The 22,124-nt window shown below is 39.1% G+C and overlaps 1 protein-coding gene across 4 annotated transcripts in view; it reads left to right on the forward strand.

Annotated features, from left to right (window-relative positions):
* The window catches only part of map4k2 (mitogen-activated protein kinase kinase kinase kinase 2), a 49,224-nt gene that overhangs the window by 23,088 nt on the left and 4,012 nt on the right, over window positions 1–22,124 (forward strand). Inside the window, exons 8-26 of one of the 4 annotated variants that reach the window (XM_028563932.1) lie at window positions 93–165; window positions 1,729–1,860; window positions 2,069–2,131; window positions 2,260–2,341; window positions 3,670–3,786; window positions 3,924–4,002; window positions 7,873–7,931; window positions 8,025–8,077; window positions 11,516–11,554; window positions 12,006–12,039; window positions 14,448–14,604; window positions 16,535–16,701; window positions 16,873–16,914; window positions 17,760–17,844; window positions 18,017–18,096; window positions 19,069–19,129; window positions 19,219–19,342; window positions 20,253–20,311; window positions 20,710–20,813. In XM_028563932.1, the coding sequence (XP_028419733.1) occupies window positions 93–165; window positions 1,729–1,860; window positions 2,069–2,131; window positions 2,260–2,341; window positions 3,670–3,786; window positions 3,924–4,002; window positions 7,873–7,931; window positions 8,025–8,077; window positions 11,516–11,554; window positions 12,006–12,039; window positions 14,448–14,604; window positions 16,535–16,701; window positions 16,873–16,914; window positions 17,760–17,844; window positions 18,017–18,096; window positions 19,069–19,129; window positions 19,219–19,342; window positions 20,253–20,311; window positions 20,710–20,813 (1,610 nt within the window). The remainder of the gene's footprint in view (window positions 1–92; window positions 166–1,728; window positions 1,861–2,068; window positions 2,132–2,259; window positions 2,342–3,669; window positions 3,787–3,923; window positions 4,003–7,872; window positions 7,932–8,024; window positions 8,078–11,515; window positions 11,555–12,005; window positions 12,040–14,447; window positions 14,605–16,534; window positions 16,702–16,872; window positions 16,915–17,759; window positions 17,845–18,016; window positions 18,097–19,068; window positions 19,130–19,218; window positions 19,343–20,252; window positions 20,312–20,709; window positions 20,814–22,124) is intronic. The other 3 variants (XM_028563933.1, XM_028563934.1, XM_028563935.1) reach the window with 3 other exon arrangements.

Genomic DNA, 22,124 nt, shown 5'->3' on the forward strand with positions numbered 1-22,124 from the left:
CTACTCACACTCATCAAGTGTGCTTAAATAGCCCTCTATAATGGATTATAGACACTTAACGCCAGTGTGACTCTCTGTCTCTTCTGTTGTAGCTGATTTTGGAGTTGCAGCAGAGATCAGTGCCTCTGTGGCCAAAAGGAAGTCTTTTATAGGAACTCCCTACTGGTAAGATGAATGAAGCTGCACCCACCTGAACTCACCTGAACCTCACTCAGCGTCTGTCTGTTTAAAGCAACCATGCAGTGTTGGGGTCAACCTATAAGGGTTTTTTGTTTTGAGTGACACAATACTGCTGTCAGTATGTTTTGGATGAGGGCTGCAACTAGCCAATCTTTTCTGCCAATATACTTTGTCCTTATATTTGACCCTTTTCTATGGTTAGAAAAATGGCCAAACTCATTCAGGGTTTCGACAAAAACGACTCATTGCAAGAGTACTCCCAGATTTAATAATGAACTTTCCTCTTTTTATTCCTAGGCAATAAAAAATAAGACTTTCAAAATGTACGCAATAGATGAAAGTAGAGGGATCCACTTTTTTAGGATGACTTCTTTTTGTATATGGTTTATACAGTTTACTGTGTATATACTATATATACAATAGTAATCATATACAGTGTATACAGTGTATATATATATTAGATATAATATTAAATACAAAATATATCAAACTTACAGTAGTATGTATTTATATACAAGAAAACCGAAGTGGCCCTATGATGCTTCCTTGAGGAATTCCATCAATAAATCTAACTAACTTTTGAGCAAGTTACACCAGTTAACACCTAAATGAAAATTGTGGTAATATTCAATATTTTTATTATTGTCAATAAATCTAATGAAATTACCCAAACCAGCAATAAATGTATCTACTAACGAGTGTGTATATCAAAGCCTGATATATCTTCCTCTGTGCCATAGAGCTCCATTGTTATTAAAAACTATTAAAACACGTCAATGAGCCACACTATTGTTCCTTTAGTACTATGAACACACACCCTGTAGTTTATTTCGATGCAATCACACATACACCGTCTGTAACAATTCCAAATGTGGCTGTACAATTAATTGTCTCCGAAATAATTGCAGTTAACAATATAATTGTCTCTTTCAGTGAAATTTAAAAATATTTTTTTATTTATTTTTTTAAACAAATTCCAGTTTTGAATGAATTCCAGTATACATATTTGGTTTAAATCAGTGTTATGTGACCCAGATAATGTAATAACACAAATACACAGCCTATGAAGTAAACAATGGCTCTTTATTATCATAAAATAATTTTTCTAACTGTATCCCCCCTTTTCATTTTTGTTGCTATGAATATGTAGGATCAAGTGCCAACAACTAACAATTGAAATAATAATAAAAAATATATAGACTGACCAATAATCACTTATATAATTATAATTTGCCATATCTAAACAAAACAAACAACTACCAGTCACGCGCCATAAGACCTTAGCCAATGTTAGCAATTAATTGCGGTTAAACAAAGAAACCGCGATTATGTAAAAAAAATATATATTGTAATTGTTACAGGCCTCCATCCTGCTGCTGCACTTGATTAAAACTATAGTGGCCTGCTGTTTTAGGAAACTACTAAGACTAATCCTAATGAATATTAGTAAATAAACATACTAAAGCATCAATAAAAGGCTAATGTCTGCTACATACTGTGTACATGTCCTTTTCAGGATTATTATATCTGATGTTTCTCTCCTCTCAGGATGGCTCCAGAGGTGGCTGCAGTTGAGAAGAAGGGTGGGTACAACCATCTGTGTGATATCTGGGCCGTCGGTATCACCGCCATCGAGCTGGCTGAGCTCCAACCGCCCATGTTTGACCTCCACCCAATGAGGTGAGTCGGCACAGGCAACAGGAACTCAGACACATGGAAGCAGACCGATTATATGATCCCAAAGCAGAGAGATAAACAGATTAGACTTATGTTATGTAACATTGTGGCTGCATGATTTGTATTTTTCTCTGTATAATTCCTGGACAGTCACTGCATGTAAACAATTAAGACATTTTCCAGCCCGGTGACATTTAAAACAATGTTTCAGAGCGCTGATGTTGATGTCCAAGAGCAGCTTCCAGCCTCCAAGACTAAAGGATAAAACCAAATGGTGAGTTTAACTGTCTGTGTTCCTTTTAAAATCACATGGCATGTATCGGGACCAATTGTTTATCTTCCTTTAATCTTATCAATATCGTTTTGATGTGCAATTAATTCACACTTTGTTGCTCCCTGCAGGTCAGCAGGTTTCCAGAGCTTTGTGAAGATGTCTCTCATTAAAAACCCTCGTAAAAGGCCCTCAGCTGAGACACTGCTGCAGGTAAGCTGGCTCTTTATAGCTCGTAATTAATGAATGGCCTTTAACTAGCCATCCGTCTTCATATATAGGCACTATTTATAAATGCAATGCAATTTCTTTCTATTTTAAACCCTTACGTATCCAAAGAACTTTGATTCTCTTTTACGAGAATAGGAATGTAACCAAATCTGAATACATTATGTGGATATGAACACATAATGTACTCTGAACAGATGGGAACTGCGTTTTCATTTTTGCAGAAATGCGTTTTCATTTTTGCAGAAAATGTTGGTGTTCTGTTTCTCCTGTGACCCGATTGACACATTTCAAATACAGTTTATCCAGTTCTTTTTAATTTAGTATTTTAATTGGATAAATGGTTTAAATATTCTGTTTTTTTTTTGAGCAGCTAAAATTATAGAAAAGAAGACAATTTAACACAGAAAATTAGGCAGTCTTAATGATTTTGGATAGCTTGTAGTCAAGGCCTCAATTCAAATTCTTTTTTTGTTGTTGATGTGTGTACTTTTATTCTCTATACCCCTGAAGTATCTCTATACCCCTGAAGTACAACCACAATCTCTGGCTGTGGCTGCTCAGGGCTCTGAACATTTATCAACAACAATTATAATCAGTTCTTGTTCCAGGCTTTGCTGCTTTTTTCTGTGTAATCACTGTCGTCAGATTAATCAATAATGAAAAGTTGCAGCCCCAAATCTGAGATGTTAGCGGTGATTTGGAAGTCTGGAACGGGCTTAGCAATGTCCTTCAAAAGACAACAATTAACAATTAATTAGGGGGTCAGTTAGTGTAGATTTAGCCTCACAGAGACCTTCATCTACAGCGCTGCGGAGGAGGGTCTGGCTAGTCCACACAACATTCTGGGATGGAAGAGGAACGTGCTCTGGTTTATTGGCTTTTCTTTAAACCAATCACAATCGTCTTGGGCGACGCTAAGCACCAGATGGAGCCACGGTGCCTCTGCTAAATAGTCTCGGGAAGGAACTTGTTTTGGTGGAACGTGTGTTTGTTCAAAAGTTGTTTTAGTCGTGCAACAGAAAACTCAGATTGGACAGATAGTCTAGCTAGCTGTCTGGATTTACCCTGCAGAGATCGGAGGAGCAGTTAACCATAGTCCTCACAAATCCACCGGAGGTTAGAACGCCAACACAAAGAAAGCGGAAGATGAGGGACATCCGGCTGAATTTCCGCGGCACCTGAACAATCCCAGAAATGAAACGTCGTCCATATAGACTTGTGTAGATCTGGCGCCATTTTGCATGGATTTCTGAGATCAACATAGTCTTCTATTATTGTTCAATGACATGATCTGTAACCTGTTCCTCCAGCATCCGTTTGTGACGCAGCTCCTGACCCGGAACCTGGTCATAGAGCTTCTAGACATGGCCAACAACCCTGAGCTCCACAACACGCACACACACAGCATGGACGACAACGAGCTGGAGGTCAGTACTACAAGGAGACAGAACTGATGACTGTTGATATTTAATCAACCATGCAGACGTTAAAGTAGTGTCATTTTCCTGTGGTGCTGCTGGTATGCTGTTTGTGCCGGTGTGTCATGTGAATGATGTGTTGACAGATTGGGGAAGTGGCTCCAGACAAGATTCAGTCAGCAGGGAAACACCTGCCTGCAGAGAGGACCCTGTCTGAAGAACAATGTGAGCACACACACACACACACACACACACACACACACACAGAGACTGTTGGGCAGATGGAGTCACAAAATAGTTCCAACATGTAACTCTACCCTTTACTACACTATACTTTGAGCTAATTAGCTAATGTTAGATACTGTTAGTATGCTAACACGCTTAACTAAGATGGTGAACATGGTAAACATTTTACCTGCTGAACACCAGCGTGTTGGCACGCAGACATGAGATTGGAAACCATTTCAGGAAAGAAATTGAATAAACGCATATTTCCAAAAATGTTAAACTGTTCCTTTAACTCACCTCAAGCTACTGCTCATGCATGTACAGGTTTGACAGGTACCATGACATCTATATGACAAATAGATATAATATATAATATGGGCAGACCGTTTTTATGCAGCTCTATATAATTTGCATGTAAATAGACCTATATCATTCATACATCTTAAATATTGCACAGTAATGCTTGTAACTGTATGCACGCATGTCTAAATATACTGTATGTTGGTTGTACTTGCTGAAGAGTGGCTTCATTGTCTGCTATGACCCCCAGTATTCAGTGCTGAAATCTCCATAATATGAATGAGGACAAAAGCCTCTCAGTCAGCCTGCCGATGGCTGCCCTCGTCCTGTAACCCAGCCATACATGTGGGATGAAGGCTGCGTCAGAGGATGGCACTGAGAACATGCCATTGGTGTGTGACAGACAGTGGTACTTGTATGCAATGGCTGGAGTGACTTCATACTGCTGCACAGCCACTACGCCTCTTGTTGCCTAAGGGTTTCTGGTGTGATCATCTGTCCTCACACTCTGCCCAGTATAAATCAACCTTACCTCAACTTCCTTTACCCTTATATACAATGTGCTATTCATAGACACACAAGCCGCAAACACATTCAACACTTGCACCTCAGTTTGACCAATATGGGCTTTGAAGGCTCACACTGCTACACATACTGCTACAAACTGATATTACTACTAGATTGGGTCTAAATACTATTTTGGTACTGATCAAATGTGTCAGCAGCACCGAGTACCAGAGACTGTGAGTTACGAGAGAGTTGGCATCAAAGATGTGGCCAGATTTGTAATCTTCTTTAATCAGTTTGTGTTTAATTTAGGAAACGTTCTTTCCTTTCAGTTTTTGAATTTAGACATTTTGGAGAAAAACATGTTTCTCAAAAGAAAGTATTGAAAAAGTGATGTATCAGTAATGTGGCAATGTACCATATCTTCTTTAGTTTGTGTTAGGGAAATTATGATACATACTTTCCCCCTTGTCATTATTAAACTGTTTGCATAGAATAATATTATACTGAATACTCTAAACAAGATAACATGGGAGCCATTGCGTGTCCTTGTCTGGAGCATGGTGTGATGCTGAGGAAGGAACAGGCGCTCCCTGACTAGATAAAGGAGACGTCATTGTCTTGTTTCAAACTGTTAGAATAATTACATTATCAAGAATAGACAGAGACCACTGAAGAGATATTAAAGTTGATTTTACTTGAGAACCCAACAAGGAGGCAGTCTCCGCACTACAGAATAGTACAGACAGTGACCTAACGAAAAGCTCTCTACAGCTGCTTTTCCACAGCAGCTTTGTCCACACTAATAACGATAACTATAACGATAACTATAAATGCTGTACATAGTTTTAAAAATCGTTCTAACTCAAGTGGATGACGGAGTCCCCACCACAACTATAACGACAACGACAGTGGAGAACTATATTGTTTGGATCACTTTCAGAGCAATTTGATGAACGGTAGAAACACTGACAGCCAATCAAAATCCATCAGAGTTTGGAGTTTACAACAGGACACAGCGGAGAGAGACACGGAGAAATTTCTTTCACACAGGTGGTCAGAGGCGTGATGTGACTTTTCCACTCGTGTTGGGGCTACAATCCTTTAGCTCTGTGTATTTCTTTATTTTTTAACATTAATACTTTGAAAGGTACCCTGCACAGATCGGCTCTGATCCCTGGCTCTCTGGAGCTCTGTGTGCCCGCTGTTTCCTGGGGAAGGCCCCAGGGACCGCCGGTAGACTTTTTTGGTTCATAAAATGTACCGGAATTCACGAATATGTAGGATATTCCTACAGATATTCCTGTAATCCTACGTTGCAACGTCTGCTCTATTAGTGTATTATGTATTATCATCAGCTTGACGCCACTGTTTACAATTATCGTTGAGCAGTGTGGAAGCTCACATCGTTATAGTTAAAAATCGATTCACGTACTGTATGTATTGTGATTTTATTTTTTTGACGATTTTTAAAATTGATTCTTTTTCCTAGAATCAATATTTTTTATTTATTAAGTTTACCAATGATTGACCTAAATATTTTCTGTTTATACAGTACCGCTGACAGGGACTACATCATATGCGTTACCAGGAAAACCGAAAGCAGAAAATGCAGAAAATCCATGTTATGTTCTTCATAACAAATGAAATGAAATGTCAGACTGACTGAAACAATTGTCTCTAGAAGTATATTATTCAACTTTTGTTTTGTAAAAGAAGGAAAAAAAAATTGCAATACTCAATACTATTGAATCACAATACTTCCAGAATCGCAATACATATCGAATCGGCACCCATGTCTCGTGAAAGAATCAAATCGGGACAAAAGTATACCGTTCCAAGCCTAATAGTTATAGTTATCGTTCTTGGTGTGGACAGCCTTGAGAGTCTACAGCCATGCCAGCAGCTGTGAAGAATGGTGAAATTTTGACAATATTATGACATGTTGAAAAGTTAATGCATCACCAAAGCTTAGTTCATCCTAAGGGGAACATGAATGTACCAAATGTCTTGCCAATCAATCCAACGGTTGGTGGACTCAAACTACAAATGTCAACCTGCTGGTGGCGCTAGAGAAAAGCTGGTGTTAGTGGGATACATCCTCTGGGAAGCATGAATGTCTGTACCAAATGTCTCTGCCTGAACCTGATTGGGCCCTGGGTCAGGCTATAATTTCCCAAAATTGACATAAAGCACCAGTGAAGAGGTCGGGTAAGCTGCTGGCTGCTCAGGTATGTTACTTTGTATAAGAGTGCAGAGCTTTCCAAAAACAGCCGTCAGCATCTACGTTACCATGAAGCAACATTGGCTCTCTGACCAAAAAAGTACACATTATGTTCACTGGGATGGAATTTCTATTGCAAGCATGTTTCAAGTCTCTGCAAGTTGATGTTCATACTGAAGTGAAAGCACTGACTTCTGGGAAGGTGGAAGAGAATTCAAAGTATGTAATTTGTAGCAAAAACATGCAAAACAAATGATAGTTTTTGTTTGGTCATTTCAAACCACACTTTCCATTCCTTTAGTGTTAACTATGACAGTTTTGACATGCATGTGGAATAATTTCCTGTTGCAATCAGTTTTCTAAACAGCAAATAACATGAAAGACTTCTCAAATCAAGTTCTAAACTTTATAACGATGATAAAAAATTTTATTTAAAGATGCAGCCATTCAGCAACACCATGAGAGTTTACTGAGCCGAGACGAGACAGCAACTTCCACTTTCTGGATTAATAATAGTAATTACTCCAAAAAAACTGTCAACATAAAAAAATGTCATTGTGTTTTGTCATTGCACCCTTGTCATGCTGTGCTCAGCTGTTGTATTGGCTCAGGACTGTAGAAGCCGGTATTGACCTGATAGGTGATGTGTGGTTGCAGAGTGCATACTGTGTCTAGCTCCAACTAATCAACGCACTTGAGAGTGAGAGCTCATCGATAGCACATGAACAGGCCTGGGTTGGGTGGGAGCACATTGGCCTGCTCTTTATTGTCTTATAAAACCCACAGTTCTGTGTTAACACTGCACTCGTTTCATTCTTATCGTGTTTTCTTTGCAGTCGACCAAATGAAGTTTGGGCCTCCACTGAGGAAAGTCACTGAGCCGTATCCTGATTTGGTAATGCTCTTTTTCTTCAAGGTCTTTTTGTGACAGTGCTGTGTACTGATGCCATACGTGAATATGATCAAGGGCTCCGTTTTCCCCCTTCAGCAGGGCTCTTATGATGACAACTGGAGTATGTCTGGAGATGAAGACAACTCGCCGTAAGACTTTTCTTCTTCTACCTTTGTTCTGTCTTTGTCTTAAGCATATTATGGTTTTTGACTGTTGAGATGTCACAGCTGAACAGGATGCCTCCCTTGAAGCGATCAATAGGTAATCTGAGGACAACATTGGAAAAACATCCCAAATTTCCCTCTTTGGTCAACGTTACACTGTGATTACGTTTTTTAACAGTGTCCAATAGTGCCCCTGAATCCAAAGGGAGAGAAGTGTGTTGATTTCTAGACTAAAACCCAGTTGAGCATGGAACTGTTGAAGAGAAACTCTGCTGATTTCAGGTGTTGCACATGTGAAAACAGTTGATAAAAGGCTTAAGTGTCTCCAGATGGAGCTATGATAAATGCCTGATAAATGTCCTCAAGTGTCACTTGAGTTGGTGTAGTTTGGGTCTGAAGACTACAAGTTTAAAAAAAAAAAAAAATAAATCTGGAGGTGTGGAGTTAGAAATAAGTCATCTTACCAGTCCTCTGTTGCTCCTCATCTCTGCAGCAGGCTAGAGGCTCCAGGCTACGTTAGCCAATACTATCATAACCTACTCAAATCTCCGACTGAACTGTTTGCAGTTAAGTTGCATTGTGGGTAATGTAGGAGCCAGGTTTTGACAAGGAAGAAGAATGCACAAGATTAAAACGGAAGATATTTCTGGTTCTGTTGCATTGATTTGAGTACTTTTTTGGAAATTTGTCTATCATGAGTCTGACAATGAAATGCAAATTCAGTGAGAAAACTGGATACTATGTTCCAGTATGGAGCCCAATTCATTTCAATTGAAATTTCTATATGCCAAATAAGTTATTCCAGGATTCAAAGTTTTATCAGACTTAAAATCTTCATCCAATCGTGAAATTAATTAATATATAAAATCATTTTCAGAGTGTTCGAAAAAAACTGTATTCATTGTTTTACATCACTTCTTGGGAAAGTGGGTGTCATGTGACCTGCAATTCCAAATGTGGTACATAACAATTGCCAGATTTCTTTTGGGGATTTGGTGGCACTATTGGGCACTAGAACACAATCAGAGAGTGTGTCTTTAATGACAGAATGTGGATATTAAAGTGTTCTCTGACCTGTATGGACCCTTTTCAGTTAGACTGATTGAATAGGCTGATTGTTATGTAATATGTTAATGAAAGCAGCAGTAGTAGTATTCTTAATTTTCCTACTATAGGGGTAAATAAAAAGGAAGTAGTTCATTAGCAATATTATCACTGGTAGTCATAGTTTTATCATTAAAAGGAAAACATTATTTAATACAACTTGGGTCTTATTTTTGTAGTTTTCATCATCATTTATATCACTTATATCAACATTGTACTCACCAAAGTATTCACTGAGATCTGGAAACACTGTGACATTGTGGTAACAAAGTTTTGAAGAGTGTGAAACACAAGCAGTCAGACCATCAGGCAGGTTGTTAACAGACCAATCATTTATCCAGATTATCCAAACCACTGATGCCCACTGAACCAGCGGCACCTTGACCCCAAATTAAAAATAGAAATAATGATTTAATGAATGATATGACCATTGCATGTGGGCAATTGTTGGGTCTCTGTAAATAATAGAGTGTGGTCTAGACCTACTCTTATCTGTAAAGTGTCCTGAGATATTTCCTGTTGTGATTTGACACTATAACTAAAATGTAATTGAAATTGAATTTAATATATTGTTTATCATTAAAAGGAAAACCAGCACACATATAGGACTTCAAATTGCTGGGGGGCTGATCTTTAGTATATTTACTGGCACAATAACAATAAACTATGAAAGGCTGCACAGGACATGCCTCCCACCAACTTGCTTTGGGTAAAAGAAAATGGTCACAGCTTCCATATTTAAAGTGTCTATATGTAACTTTCAATTTGATTTTGGTTCTAGCGGCGCTTTTGGACAAAAGCAGTAGTGTTTTTACCACACATGCTGTCATAAAGCTCTTTTCTTTATGGTGCTGTATTACCCACTGTATTACTGAGTTAGCGTTACCGGGAGGTCTTAAAAAATATATATATATATATATATATAGCGCATTTCAGGAAACCCACGGACGCTTTACACAAGAACAGGGAGACAAGGGAAAAGAAAATAGTAGGCCAACACAAACATGGAGTAAAAAGGGGGGATGTCATTTATATACAATTAATTTAATCAGGAAATCACATTGAGATCAAGATCTCATTTACAAGTGACACCTGAGTACAAAATAAAAATTCAATCAAAAAACAAACAATCAAATGTAAATAAGAAATTTAAATTTAAATATCAAGACCGCAGTATGCAGGCGTAATTGGAAAACAATGTATACAATTATTTCATACAAATAATAGTAATAATAATTGTTGGCTACTGACGTACAACCACATCTCGCATTGTAAAGTTATTTTATGAATTAAATAGACATATTACATACCTGAAGGCCAATTTGGGGTCGGTTTTGAATCGAGTGAGACTCGCTTTATCGCCTGTCGTCTTTCACTTTCCCTTTTAGCTTTTAGTTCTTTGTTTAATTTCCTTCTTTCTTGTGATGGCCCTGCACCAGTATCAGCCATAACTACAGCAGATAACTTCTAAAATAACATTAAAATACAATTAGGCCTATATAAAGAAATCTCCTGCCACCCTTTACCTGGCTCCGCTGGCTGGATATAACACAGGCTTTTCCGGTGATACATCGAAATCTGTGACCTGTCAGAATGTGTTACTGTAGCTCCGTCTACCTGCCGTAATTCATTCTGTGACTTTGCAGGAAAAATCTGACCCGGGCAGAGGCATTGATAAAAACTATATAAAACTAGCATTCTTTTCACTGTTAGTCTTGTTTGCTGTTACAGGTCATTTATGATCATCAGATGGAAAATTACAGTTTCAGAACCGTGTAAAAGTTACATATAGTCACTTTAATTAATAGAATATAATGAAATGTGTGTAATACACTTCATTATTAACTTGTTTTCAAAAGCTGGCCTTCTTTGCTTCCATGTACACATTTTTCAGAAACCTTTACATTAAAATAGAACACCTTTAGTTTCTTTTTAAGAAAAGTGTAAGGAAATAGACACATTAGTATAACACTAAACCCAATGAATAGTTCTTTTTTTAACCAGAAAATCACTTCTTATCCAAAAAGGCATGCTGCAGGACTGTAGGACTCACAACCATATATTTTTAAAACCCTAGCCACAGCCCTAGTTAGCGTAACCTTGGTGAGTACACTGTTATCACTCTATAGTAATGATGGCCAAAACTGAGAGAGTAAGATTTGAGTTGAATTATCCTATAATTTGGCGCAGAATGTCTGAGCCTCAGTCCAAATATCAGCACTGTTTATGGGGCTTCAGTGGACCTCTGGTTCCTTCCCTCCCATTGTTATGGGCCATTCAGGCCCGTGGGCAGATAAACACCAGGTCTTCCTGTTGCAGGAGCCTGTTGGAATGTGTGGAGCAAGCTCTACAGCTGAGGTAGGCCACGTCCATCAACTCCAGCCTCTCTTAACAGCAGTGTCCCGCCCCCCCTTCAATCCCAAATGAATTCACCTGAAATTCTTGTGATGATTTTTTTGTTTATGGTTTGAATATCAGCTAACACCAAACATCTTTGACATAATCAGTGGGTTTGTGTTCACTCTCCGCTCATCCCATCCCCAAAGTCCCGCTGGATTTGTTCATGAACTGGACGTGATTCAGCACAAACCCACTGGTTCTGGCTTTTTCTGGGCTTTTTGTCTGCTTTTTTTTTGTGGTGTTTTCTCAATATTTGTGTTTGTGTGCTGCTGTTACCCTGCCCTCAGCATCTCCAGCATCTGCCTGTGTTGTCCAGCTTGTTGCCATGGTGCTTGATTTGGATCTCATTAGATCACCTGATTCTGAGATTTGTGGAGCCTTATTAAATTGTTGCTCATTTGTCTTTCAGGAGTTTAACCATCAGGAGGGCGCCATCTACTGATGTGAGTGGTAACTATACAACCGTAAACTGAAGCTGTGGCTCAATTGCATACAATTGTACTGGTTCTATCCTAGGTTTGAAAAACATGAATTATACTTGAAAACACGAGGAAGACTTGATAGCATAGATCACATTTTATTTTTACCTATACATTCGACAATAGAAGGCTTACATTAAAGGGATAGGCTACTCAAAGTTGTGAATTTAAAGTAATTGTAGGTGTTAACTGTTTGTGTCCTTTCCATCAACTCCTTAAAATAACATCAATAGCTGGTCAGGATTCCCTGGAGCATCTTTCTTCCCTGCTTCAAACGCTGAGTTTTGCTCAGTAGTGAACTGTTGTGTCACAGATTGAAAATATCATATACATTTCAGTCACAGACTCGAAACAAAACACCTGGGCCTGAAAGAGGATACATGACATGCAACAAAGGTCCTTGGTAGGAATCAGACCTCAGGCATGTGGTGTGTGCCCTAACCATCAGACTATCACGGCGCCAATAACAAGTGTTTAAAGCTTTAGCGTGTAACTATTTGATATTAATGAACGTCCGTTACATTCTAACCATTGCCAAATGAGTTGCTACAAAGCTAATTCAGACTATCAGCTCCACACAACTCCCTCTGGATTTCTCAGTATGATTATGTTCAGAAGATTGTGGCGTCCGGAGACTTTCCCGCGCAGAAACTCGAGTGAAGATAATGACCTCTTCTGAAGAGTCCATCATGTTTTTTTTTAATCCTCCATGTCCTCCTTGGCTACTAGCGACTGCGAGGAGGAGGAGGGGTGGGGAGGGTGCGTGGTCACGTAGGCTTGTATCACGTGGACTCGTCGACAGTTTTGTTGTCATTACTTAGAATTCCTCATGGGGAGACAGAAACTACGCACTATAGCTTTTAAATGAGTTTAGCACTGAACATGAAGCTGCATTTCAAACTTAAATAACACTGCTCTGCAGTATTTTGATCAGCTCTGACATATTTACATCTTACACAAGTAGAATCATCCCCCACAACACCAGAAAACAGTTTGGTGCAGCATTAGATTGTTGTGTTGGTGTAACAGGATATACTCTTAAACCTACATTGTGTAATTTTTTGAGTTTATTCTTAGCAAAAAACCCTTTGTTCTTTCACAAATATGTGCTCATTCATGTGTAATTACTTCCACCAACTAAGTAGAGTATTCTTGTAAGCGTAGAATCTGCCATTCAGAATCATTCAGAATACATATTAGCGAGTCACTCGAATGACGGCAGCCATGTAGCGCCTCCATCTTTAAAATACATTAGCCAAAGAGGGACATACCTCTGCCTTTCGCGCTTTTACACCGTGACGAATGCCAGGGGGAGATTACTCGCCAGGGAAGCGAAATAGAGAATTAAAATGACGTTGCGACAGGCAAAGCAACAAGACCAAAGTTAATATTGGAGTGGCTAGAAAAAGCTGCTTGTAAACAATGGAGATACTACGGTGGAGAAAAAAGCATTAAATTCAACATACATGAAAGATGAGTTTCCAATCATTCATTTCAAAGATATTATTCCTGGACTATACCCCAAGTACCCCCTGACCAGTGCTAATCATTTTTGGTAGAAAAAAAAGTCTATATGAAGAGGAACAGTACAGCGCTGTCAGCGATAGATTTACTAATTTATCGCGGCTGTGGCTCAGCGGTCGCCTGCCAATCGGAAGGTTGGCAGTTCGATCCCTGGCCCTGCAGTCCCATGTCGAAGTGTCCTTGGGCAAAACACTGAACCCTGAGTTGCCCCCAGTGCTGCGCATCGGAGTGTAAATGTGTGTGAATGTTTGTCTGGTGGCATCTCGTACGGCAAGCTTGGCCACAGTGTGTGAATGTGTGTGAATGGTGAATGGTTCCTGTACTATGTAAAAGCGCTTTGAGTAGTCAGTAAGACTAGAAATGTGCTAGATAAATACAGTCCATTACTAAACAACAGCCTTGTAACTGAAAAAAACATTTAAATGCTGATGAGAAAAGGAGACAAAAACTGTAAAAAAGACAAAACCTTGGAAAAGATGGTAGAAAGAAGGAAGGAAGTAAGGCAAGAATAGATCAAAATAGTATGAAAAACTTCAAAAACAGTGACATAAGAAGAAAAAAGTGAGAAACTTGTAAAAAGTAGAAGGACAATAGAAGGAAGGAAGGCAAGAATAGGTCCAAAGAACAATGTTCTGGACAACAGCCTTGTAACTATTAAACATTTTGTTAAATATCTCACGTACCCCCTGCAGTCCTCCAAAGTACCCCTAGGGGTACCCCCATTTGAGAAACACTGCTTTATAGTATGAGTAAACCGTATGCAACTGGCTCACAGGGTGAGACAACATGATGAAATATGAGCCCGTTAGTCCGTCACAGCGATTCATGTGTTTTCTGGTGTTTTTCAGGGAGGGAAGAAGAGTGGCTTGTTCAGTCCGGCTACAGCCTCCCTGCCAGCCTTCAGCTCTTTAACTCCCAGCACGGAGGACAGTGAGCTGACGGTGAGACCCAGCTGCACCCTGGGCCCAGACCCTGTCCTCACTGCGGACTCTACCTCCACTACAGGTAATAACAACAAGGATAACTTTATTTTGATAGCACCTATTAAAAGCAGTAGTTTACAAAGTGCTTTGACAGGAGAAACAAAAGCACATAAAAATCAATGCACGTACGGGTGAAGCTGTGCTTATTGTTGTCACATATACATATGTTTATTTGGTTTACAGTTTACTGTCCACGTAAACTATGTATTTGTTGTAATTTTGTAGTGTTGTCTTGAATGATATGTTGGATGTCACCTTTTCTGGATTTTTGTGGTGGTGACTATTGGGGAGTTCAGGGAGGGGGGGGAGCATGTGTTCATGTTGTAAATTGTGTATTTTTTGTATTCCACTTAAAGAATGAATAAATTGTTGATCATAAAAAAAAGCAAAAAACTAATACACATACAGTAGTTATCTATACATGTCATTGTAATAGTGAAAATAGAAGATGGGACAGAAAAATGACAAATGAGTAAATACAATAATAATGAATTCAATTCAATTTTATTTGTTGTATCAAATCATAATTTCAAACACTTTACGGATAGAGTTCTAGACCACACTATAATTTACAAAGACCCGACAATTCCAACAAGGAAAAACTTCCTTTTAGGCAGAAACCTCGGACAGACCCAAGCTTTTTGTGGGCGGCTGGTGCCGGTTGTAATAACAGGTGATAGAGTAAAAAGGCAATAAAAAAAAGATGATAAAAAGACGACATCACATAAAAGCAAGTCTATAAAAATGTTTTAAGAAGGGATTTAAAAGAAGTCAGTGATTCAGCAAGCCTTATATCCTCGGGCAGGTCGTTCCAAAGCCTGATGGAGAAAGCACACTCACCTCTGGCTTTGAGCCGCGACTTTTGAACGGTTAGAAGGGCCTCGCCCGAGGATCTCAGGTTGCAAACAGGCTCGTAAGAAGTCAGCACTTCTGAGATACAGTCGGCAGCTAGATCAGTAAAATCTTAAAATCAATTCTGAAACGGACAGGGAGCCAGTGAAGTGCAGCTAGTATTGGAGTGAGGTGATGCCGTCTGTTTAAACTGGTGAGAAGCCTGGCTGCTGAGTTCTGGACCAGCTTGGAGGCGGGACAGGGATTTGTGGTTGATGCCTGTTAGAAGAGAGTTGCAGTAGTCTAGATGGGAAACTATGAGGGCATGAATTACTTTTTTAAGATCTGGCTGTGAAAATATGTTGGTTTTTTTTGTGATTAACAATTTTTTATTTTTCATTTTTTTAACAAAATACAAAAAAATACAACTCGCAACATGAACACTTTGTCATCTTCACCAGCCACCCAGAAAAAAAAAGCAAGAAAAGATGACGCCATTACCACAATATTAAAAACTATTCAACAGAATAGTAACTAAAATACTCAATAACCCATAAACCAAATAAACATATGTATAAATGACGACACCATAAGCCCATCATACACGTCTCTCCCCAGCACAAAGCTTCTTAGGAGCCCTCCAGAAAGCTCAGTTACTTTCCCCATTTTCTAGTATAGACATCTCACAAGCCCACTCCTGGATTGACGGCACCCCTTCATTCTTCCATCCCCTTAAAATAATCTGTCTGGCTATCATTAAACTAGTCTGGACCCAGCTTCTTATGTGCTTGACAGTATATGTTTTTGATTTTGGAGATGGTTCTGATATGGAGAAAACAGGACTGAACAACTGAATTGATGTGTGGGATGAACATGAAGCACATCACACCAGCATCACCATCAGTATCAATACAATATAACAAAATATTGCATACTTATCGATATAATATTGCGCAACGTGATATCGTGATAACGATATTGAGTCGATATATCATGCCCCACTATGGAGCACCCAAGACCCACACACTGAGTCTGAGCTCTGAACTGTGAGTCCAAACCAAGTCAAAACTTGGACTGACAAAAATCCCTTCCCCCTATTCCTCTCTCCTGTGTTTGACAAGTGTTGGCCAGGTGCTCAGCCACACAGGACATCAGACAGCGCTGCAGTCTGCCTGTGGAGGACGCTGCAACAGCAGAGAAGAAGAAGGTCGCCACTGTTTCCTCTTCGAAAAGAGAGACACCGCTATCACCTGAATGGAGCACACTGAGGAAAAAGACTGAGGACGCTGTGAGTTGAAGCCAAAAACGTATCCGTAGGAAACGCCAATAATCTTGTGTGATTTGCTAACCTAATAACTTCCTCATGTAAACCAAACAAGATGTTGATTTGTAATGCATCTGATGTACAGTTTTTATCATCCCCTATGTTTTGTTATGTGTAACCTTTTGACATCTCTAGAGGGCTGATTGTCATGGACTTCCTCCTACCCCTCAAGTCCATGTAAGTGTGAAATCTAACAGCATGTGACCAACATTAAAAGCTGACCAACGGCAATGCCCTGACGACTAACCAGATGAGCTTCCTCCAGTGGTGTAATCTAATGTATTGTAGTGGGTATACTGTACTGCATATTGGACTGTATATTGTCCAGAATCTGCATTTTTTTTTTTTTTTTTTTTTTGTGGGACATATCATAGTGGGGGGTCTGGGTATCCTCCTCAGGGAAGTTTTGAGCATCAACGACTTCATTTCCTGTATTCGGATACACTTTTATGCACCAATTTACGGGGGAAATCCCTTTATTTAGCAGATGTGAAGAAGAAAAACACAGATGACAATTGAAAATATATCAAAAATACAATGGAAAGTATGTTGTTGCGTGTCATTGGGCATTTTAAAGTGGTTATATGGAAATCCTGGAGCTTTCTTAGTGGGTATACTGTGTATACCTGTGTATCACGTAGACTACACCACTGGCTTCTTCGCATGGCATGACACAAGCTGCACTCGGAACAGTTTTTATGTAAAAATCCAGCTGATGTTTTTGTCGCTGCACTATTCCATCAACTATTTTTTGAATGTATTGTGCTTCAGTTTATTTCCTCAAAATTCAGCCTGATATATTTGGTATCTTTGGAAACCTCAGCACCCAGCTGGTATTTGCAGTCGCCAATGTGCAATGTAGCCTAGTGCAACTTTAAAATACATTACATAATTCATGAGTCATTATTGTAATAATCATACATGCTGTTTTTGTTAGTGTGGATATCATTTCAAAATTGAATGAAGGGTCACTGTAACCATGTCAGACCATTGGTGATTCAGTTGCTGTGCTGCTTCTATAGATGGGAGCCTGCTTCTCCAAAGTCTTCAACGGTTGTCCTCTTAAAATCCACTGTGCTGTCACATGGGTTTTACCCAAGACAAGAGGTAAGACAACAGTGTCTCTTAATGTCCTGAAGATGTGCTTGAAAACAGAATAAAGCTCAGCTTTGCTACATGTCATCAACTGTAAACTTAACAACAAGATGAATGCCTCACATTCATATTATGGTGTCTTTGTGTCATAGTTTCCCCTTTAACAAACACGTTTCCTTCTTAGATCAGTACCTTATTCTTGGGGCAGAGGAGGGCATCTACACACTGAACCTTAATGAACTTCATGAAGATACACTAGAGAAGGTAAAAAAAAGGAATGATCCATATATTTACCATTATTTTGTTGCAACACAATACACCGCTGGATGAGTTATGAGAATCTTCTTATCCTATATGCGCTTTGCAGACTTGGAGAAGGCTTCTATTGTGTCCCTCAGGGATCCCTGTTGGGAGTACTGTGGAAATGTTGGGTCGTTGCTACAAGCCATCTGGTCCTTGTATAACTGACACGAGAACTGTGCTCACATTTTTAAAAGTAATTCAAGCATGCCATCAGTGGGTGTTGGGATGTCCTGAAGGTTTTCCCCAGTCAACAACTTTAGTTTTTTTAAGGATAGAATGTGTAAATGCAGCAGTAGAGTGGTAGATGCTAGAACATGCCCACCAAACATGTCACCAAACCAAATGGCATACTGTGCGAGCATCAACCCTAAAGTTAGCTATAATGAGTTAGGGTAAAAGACAGTTTGGGTTAAGGTTACTTATATGGCGAGTCCCTTCTTCATATATAATGAATTATAAAGTAGATTATTGCTGCTTTTGACCTTATGTTTATTCACTACAATGTACTGATACTAGCATGCAATACTAGCATCTGCCCAGAAGAGTGGAGAGGGTCCAGTTTGGTGACCTCAGGATTGCACGTAGCCAACGGTTGTCGGACAAAGTGTTCATGGGAAATGTAGGATTAGAACTACAAGCAGTGATGCCAGTAAAGATTACGTTTCCAAGCCAAAGACACACAAAACCGCCCAAATTTCTTGGCGCAAAACAGATCAATCTGGAAACATTTCTTCAGTCTGCCGATTCCAAAAGGCGCTTCGCTTCATTCATCATTGGCCAAATTGGCTAGTAAATTTAAAACATTACCTCATTTGGCAGGTTGACTGGTCTCAATTTAAATCACCAGAGATATTTGTGTAGTGTATTAAATCCAATCACATGGTCAATCTGGACTCAAAGGAATTGTTGGATGTCTTTTCTTTCTTCCCACAGCTGCTCCCTCAGCGGTGCACCTGGCTGTATGTAATGAACAACGTGCTGATGTCTGTATCAGGTAACAAGTCTCTTCAAATGTCGGTTTTGTCAGAAAACACGACAGCGTTGTGTGTTACCCGCAGCTCTAACAAAGCATCCATCCTGCAGGCAAGTCTTCCCAGCTTTATTCCCACAGTCTGTCGGCTCTGTTTGAACAGAGAGGACCACTGCAGAAGAAACACAGCAGTCTGTCACTCAGCACCAGCCGCTTCACTGAGAGGATCAGCTCCAGGTAGGACCGGACAGTAGCTACACTCTAAACATGTCATGGTAGAGCTGGAGGTGCAGTCAGAATCAAAGTGTTACAGCTTTCACTAGAATTTTCACGTCTGTATTTTACTTCGTTATTTATACTGTAGTTCTGGAAACTTTTACTTTTACTCCACTACATTTCCTAAATAAAATGTATACTTTTACTCCGATACATTTCCCCTTAAGCATCTTCGTTACTCGTTACTACAAAATAAAATCAGAAGAAATTTGTTAGACTGCGAAAAAAGCAGGTTTGGTGAATCATTGCTCCTAGATCGTTTCTGGGTTTTTTTTCTTTGTTGATCAGCTCTCTCAAAATATGCAGTGTTCGGTTCTTTAACTTTGAATATTAACTGGAAAGTCCTGGAAAAGACTTTGAATTTGATGTTTAAGAAAGTGTCATATTCAAAATGAGTGAATATTTGCAAAAAACACAATAAAGTTGATCAGTTTGAACTTCAAATATCTTGTCTTTGTAGTGTATTCAAATGAATATGGGTTGAAAAGGATTTGCAAATCATTGTATTCTGTTTTTATTTACATTTACACAACGTCCCAACTTCATTGGAATTGGGGTATGTATAAGGAAGCCACAATAAAGTTATTTTTCTAATAATTAAGTACATTTAATATCAGAAAGTACAGTATATATCAGATACTTTAAGACTTTTACTCAAGTAATATATATCTTACCAGAGTCATTCTCTGGTAAGATACTTTCACTCAAGTATTGCTTTCAAGTACTTTATACAAGACTGCATGCTTGGTACTACCACTGGGTGGCACCAGTTACCAAAGTAAGATATTCCTAAACCTACACATGGTGGCTGTAAGTGACAGTTATGTGAAAGGTGTTCTTACTGAACTGTGTATTCTCTCTTGATCCCCAGAAAGTTTGCCATATCTGTGAAGATCCCCGACACTAAAGGCTGCAGGAGATGTAGTGTAGGTAAGTGATGCAGACTTTCCTCTACATCACATGTGTCAAACTTAAGTCCCACGGGTCAAATCTGGCCCCTCGCAGATTTTGATCCGGCCCGCATATCAATTTAGGTTCACAGTAAATTTCAGCCCACCTAGTTTTTGTTCTTGGCTTTTTTTCTAAGGAACTTTTTTGCTGACTTTTAAAGGGTTTTATGTCGAACAAACTGTAAGTGAGAAGACTTTATAAGACATGCAATAATGCGGTCAAAGATTTGACTTTTTCGGAGTAAAAGCATGTCAATAAACTATACATGCCTGGCCTTTGATGTGATTCTCATTTTCCAGTGTGGCCCTCAGTGAAGTTGATTTGTGTTTATTCAGTAATAACTACAACACAATCTCCGCCTTTCTGCTCTCCCTCAGCAAGAAACCCATACACGGACAGTACATTTCTATGTGGGGCAGTTCCATCTGGCCTGGCTCTTCTCCTGTGGTATGAGCCTCTTCAGAAGTTCATGCATCTAAAGGTTTGTACAGACACTTTAAATGTTCTTCGGTGAAATATGGTGCTTTATGTACTTCTGTTGTTGGGCTTCAACCTATACTGGTCTTGTATTAAAAATCACCTCTGGTAATATTTAATATGTGGTGTGTTTTAAGCCTGGCTTGAACTAAATTAGGCATCTTTTTTTTTTTTAAGGAAATTCTGTTTCATAAAGGAAGTTTAAATACTAAGTCTGACCTTGTTACCATGGAATCCTATTTCTTCCTCGCTTCGATGATGATGGCAAGAATAGCATGCATGCCGGTATCATTATTAAAGTGAATTAGTAATGAGTCACCCTCATGCATGAATCATACATGAGCAGTGAAAAAAGCAGATGGGGGGATGTTTTTTGATCATGCACAACAAAACAAAACAGGCAAAATTAAAACCTGCAAAATCAGCAGTGTATCAAATACTTGTTCTCCCCACAGTATCTAACCATCCAAGAGCACATTTCGCGTTCAGAGCTGGAAAGACCGCCCAAACTGGCAACTTCGCAGTGAGTCAGTGTTATGGACGGAAGTAAGGGCAGAGCAAGTTTAAACATCTTTATAGTCTATATTTCCATCTTGTTATGCCGCTGTTTTGGGTATTTTTTTTAAATATAAATAATTTGTAATTGAGCAGACTTAGGGTTGTGTTATAGCCCTGCTTGTTTTTAATGTTTTTATGAAATATCTGTATTGACTGCATGATCATATCACCGTATTATTTACTGCCATGCGAGCCACAAATTAAAGCTTGGCGAGCCGCAGGCCTGCAGGCGCGCAATGAGAAACACAGTTATATAGTATAGAACTCTAGCTACTAGAAAATGCTAATTGTCTTGTTTTCCTGGTAATATTATCTGGCCATGTTCCTATTTGAAACTTGAAAGTTATTTAATGTCATTTTGTATCTTACATATGTCATTTGCAGCACTTTAAAGAAAATTCACAACATTCACATGTGCCTCGGTCCCACAATCACATGCTTCCAAAAGAGCACAATGACAAAGTGAGCGAACAGAAGAGTTCAGTGTTCATCTCTATGAGAGTGGGCATTTACTAGAGCTACACATTTTGTAACATTTTATTGTGGATTATTATTTCTGAGTAAAACGTGAATTGTTTCACATTTGAAAGCAGAGTAAAAAGACAGACTATTCAGTATCTCCAGAAATCTGAATTATTGCTAAAAAGAGACATCATCTGTTTCCTGGGCAGAGTATATTTGGTGCCTTTATTCACAACAATATAGTGCCATCTGTGTGAATTGATTCTGACACGATTCCTGGTAAAACACTGAATGT

Source organism: Perca flavescens, chromosome 19 (genome assembly GCF_004354835.1).
Source record: "Perca flavescens isolate YP-PL-M2 chromosome 19, PFLA_1.0, whole genome shotgun sequence".
Classification (NCBI taxonomy): domain Eukaryota; kingdom Metazoa; phylum Chordata; class Actinopteri; order Perciformes; family Percidae; genus Perca; species Perca flavescens.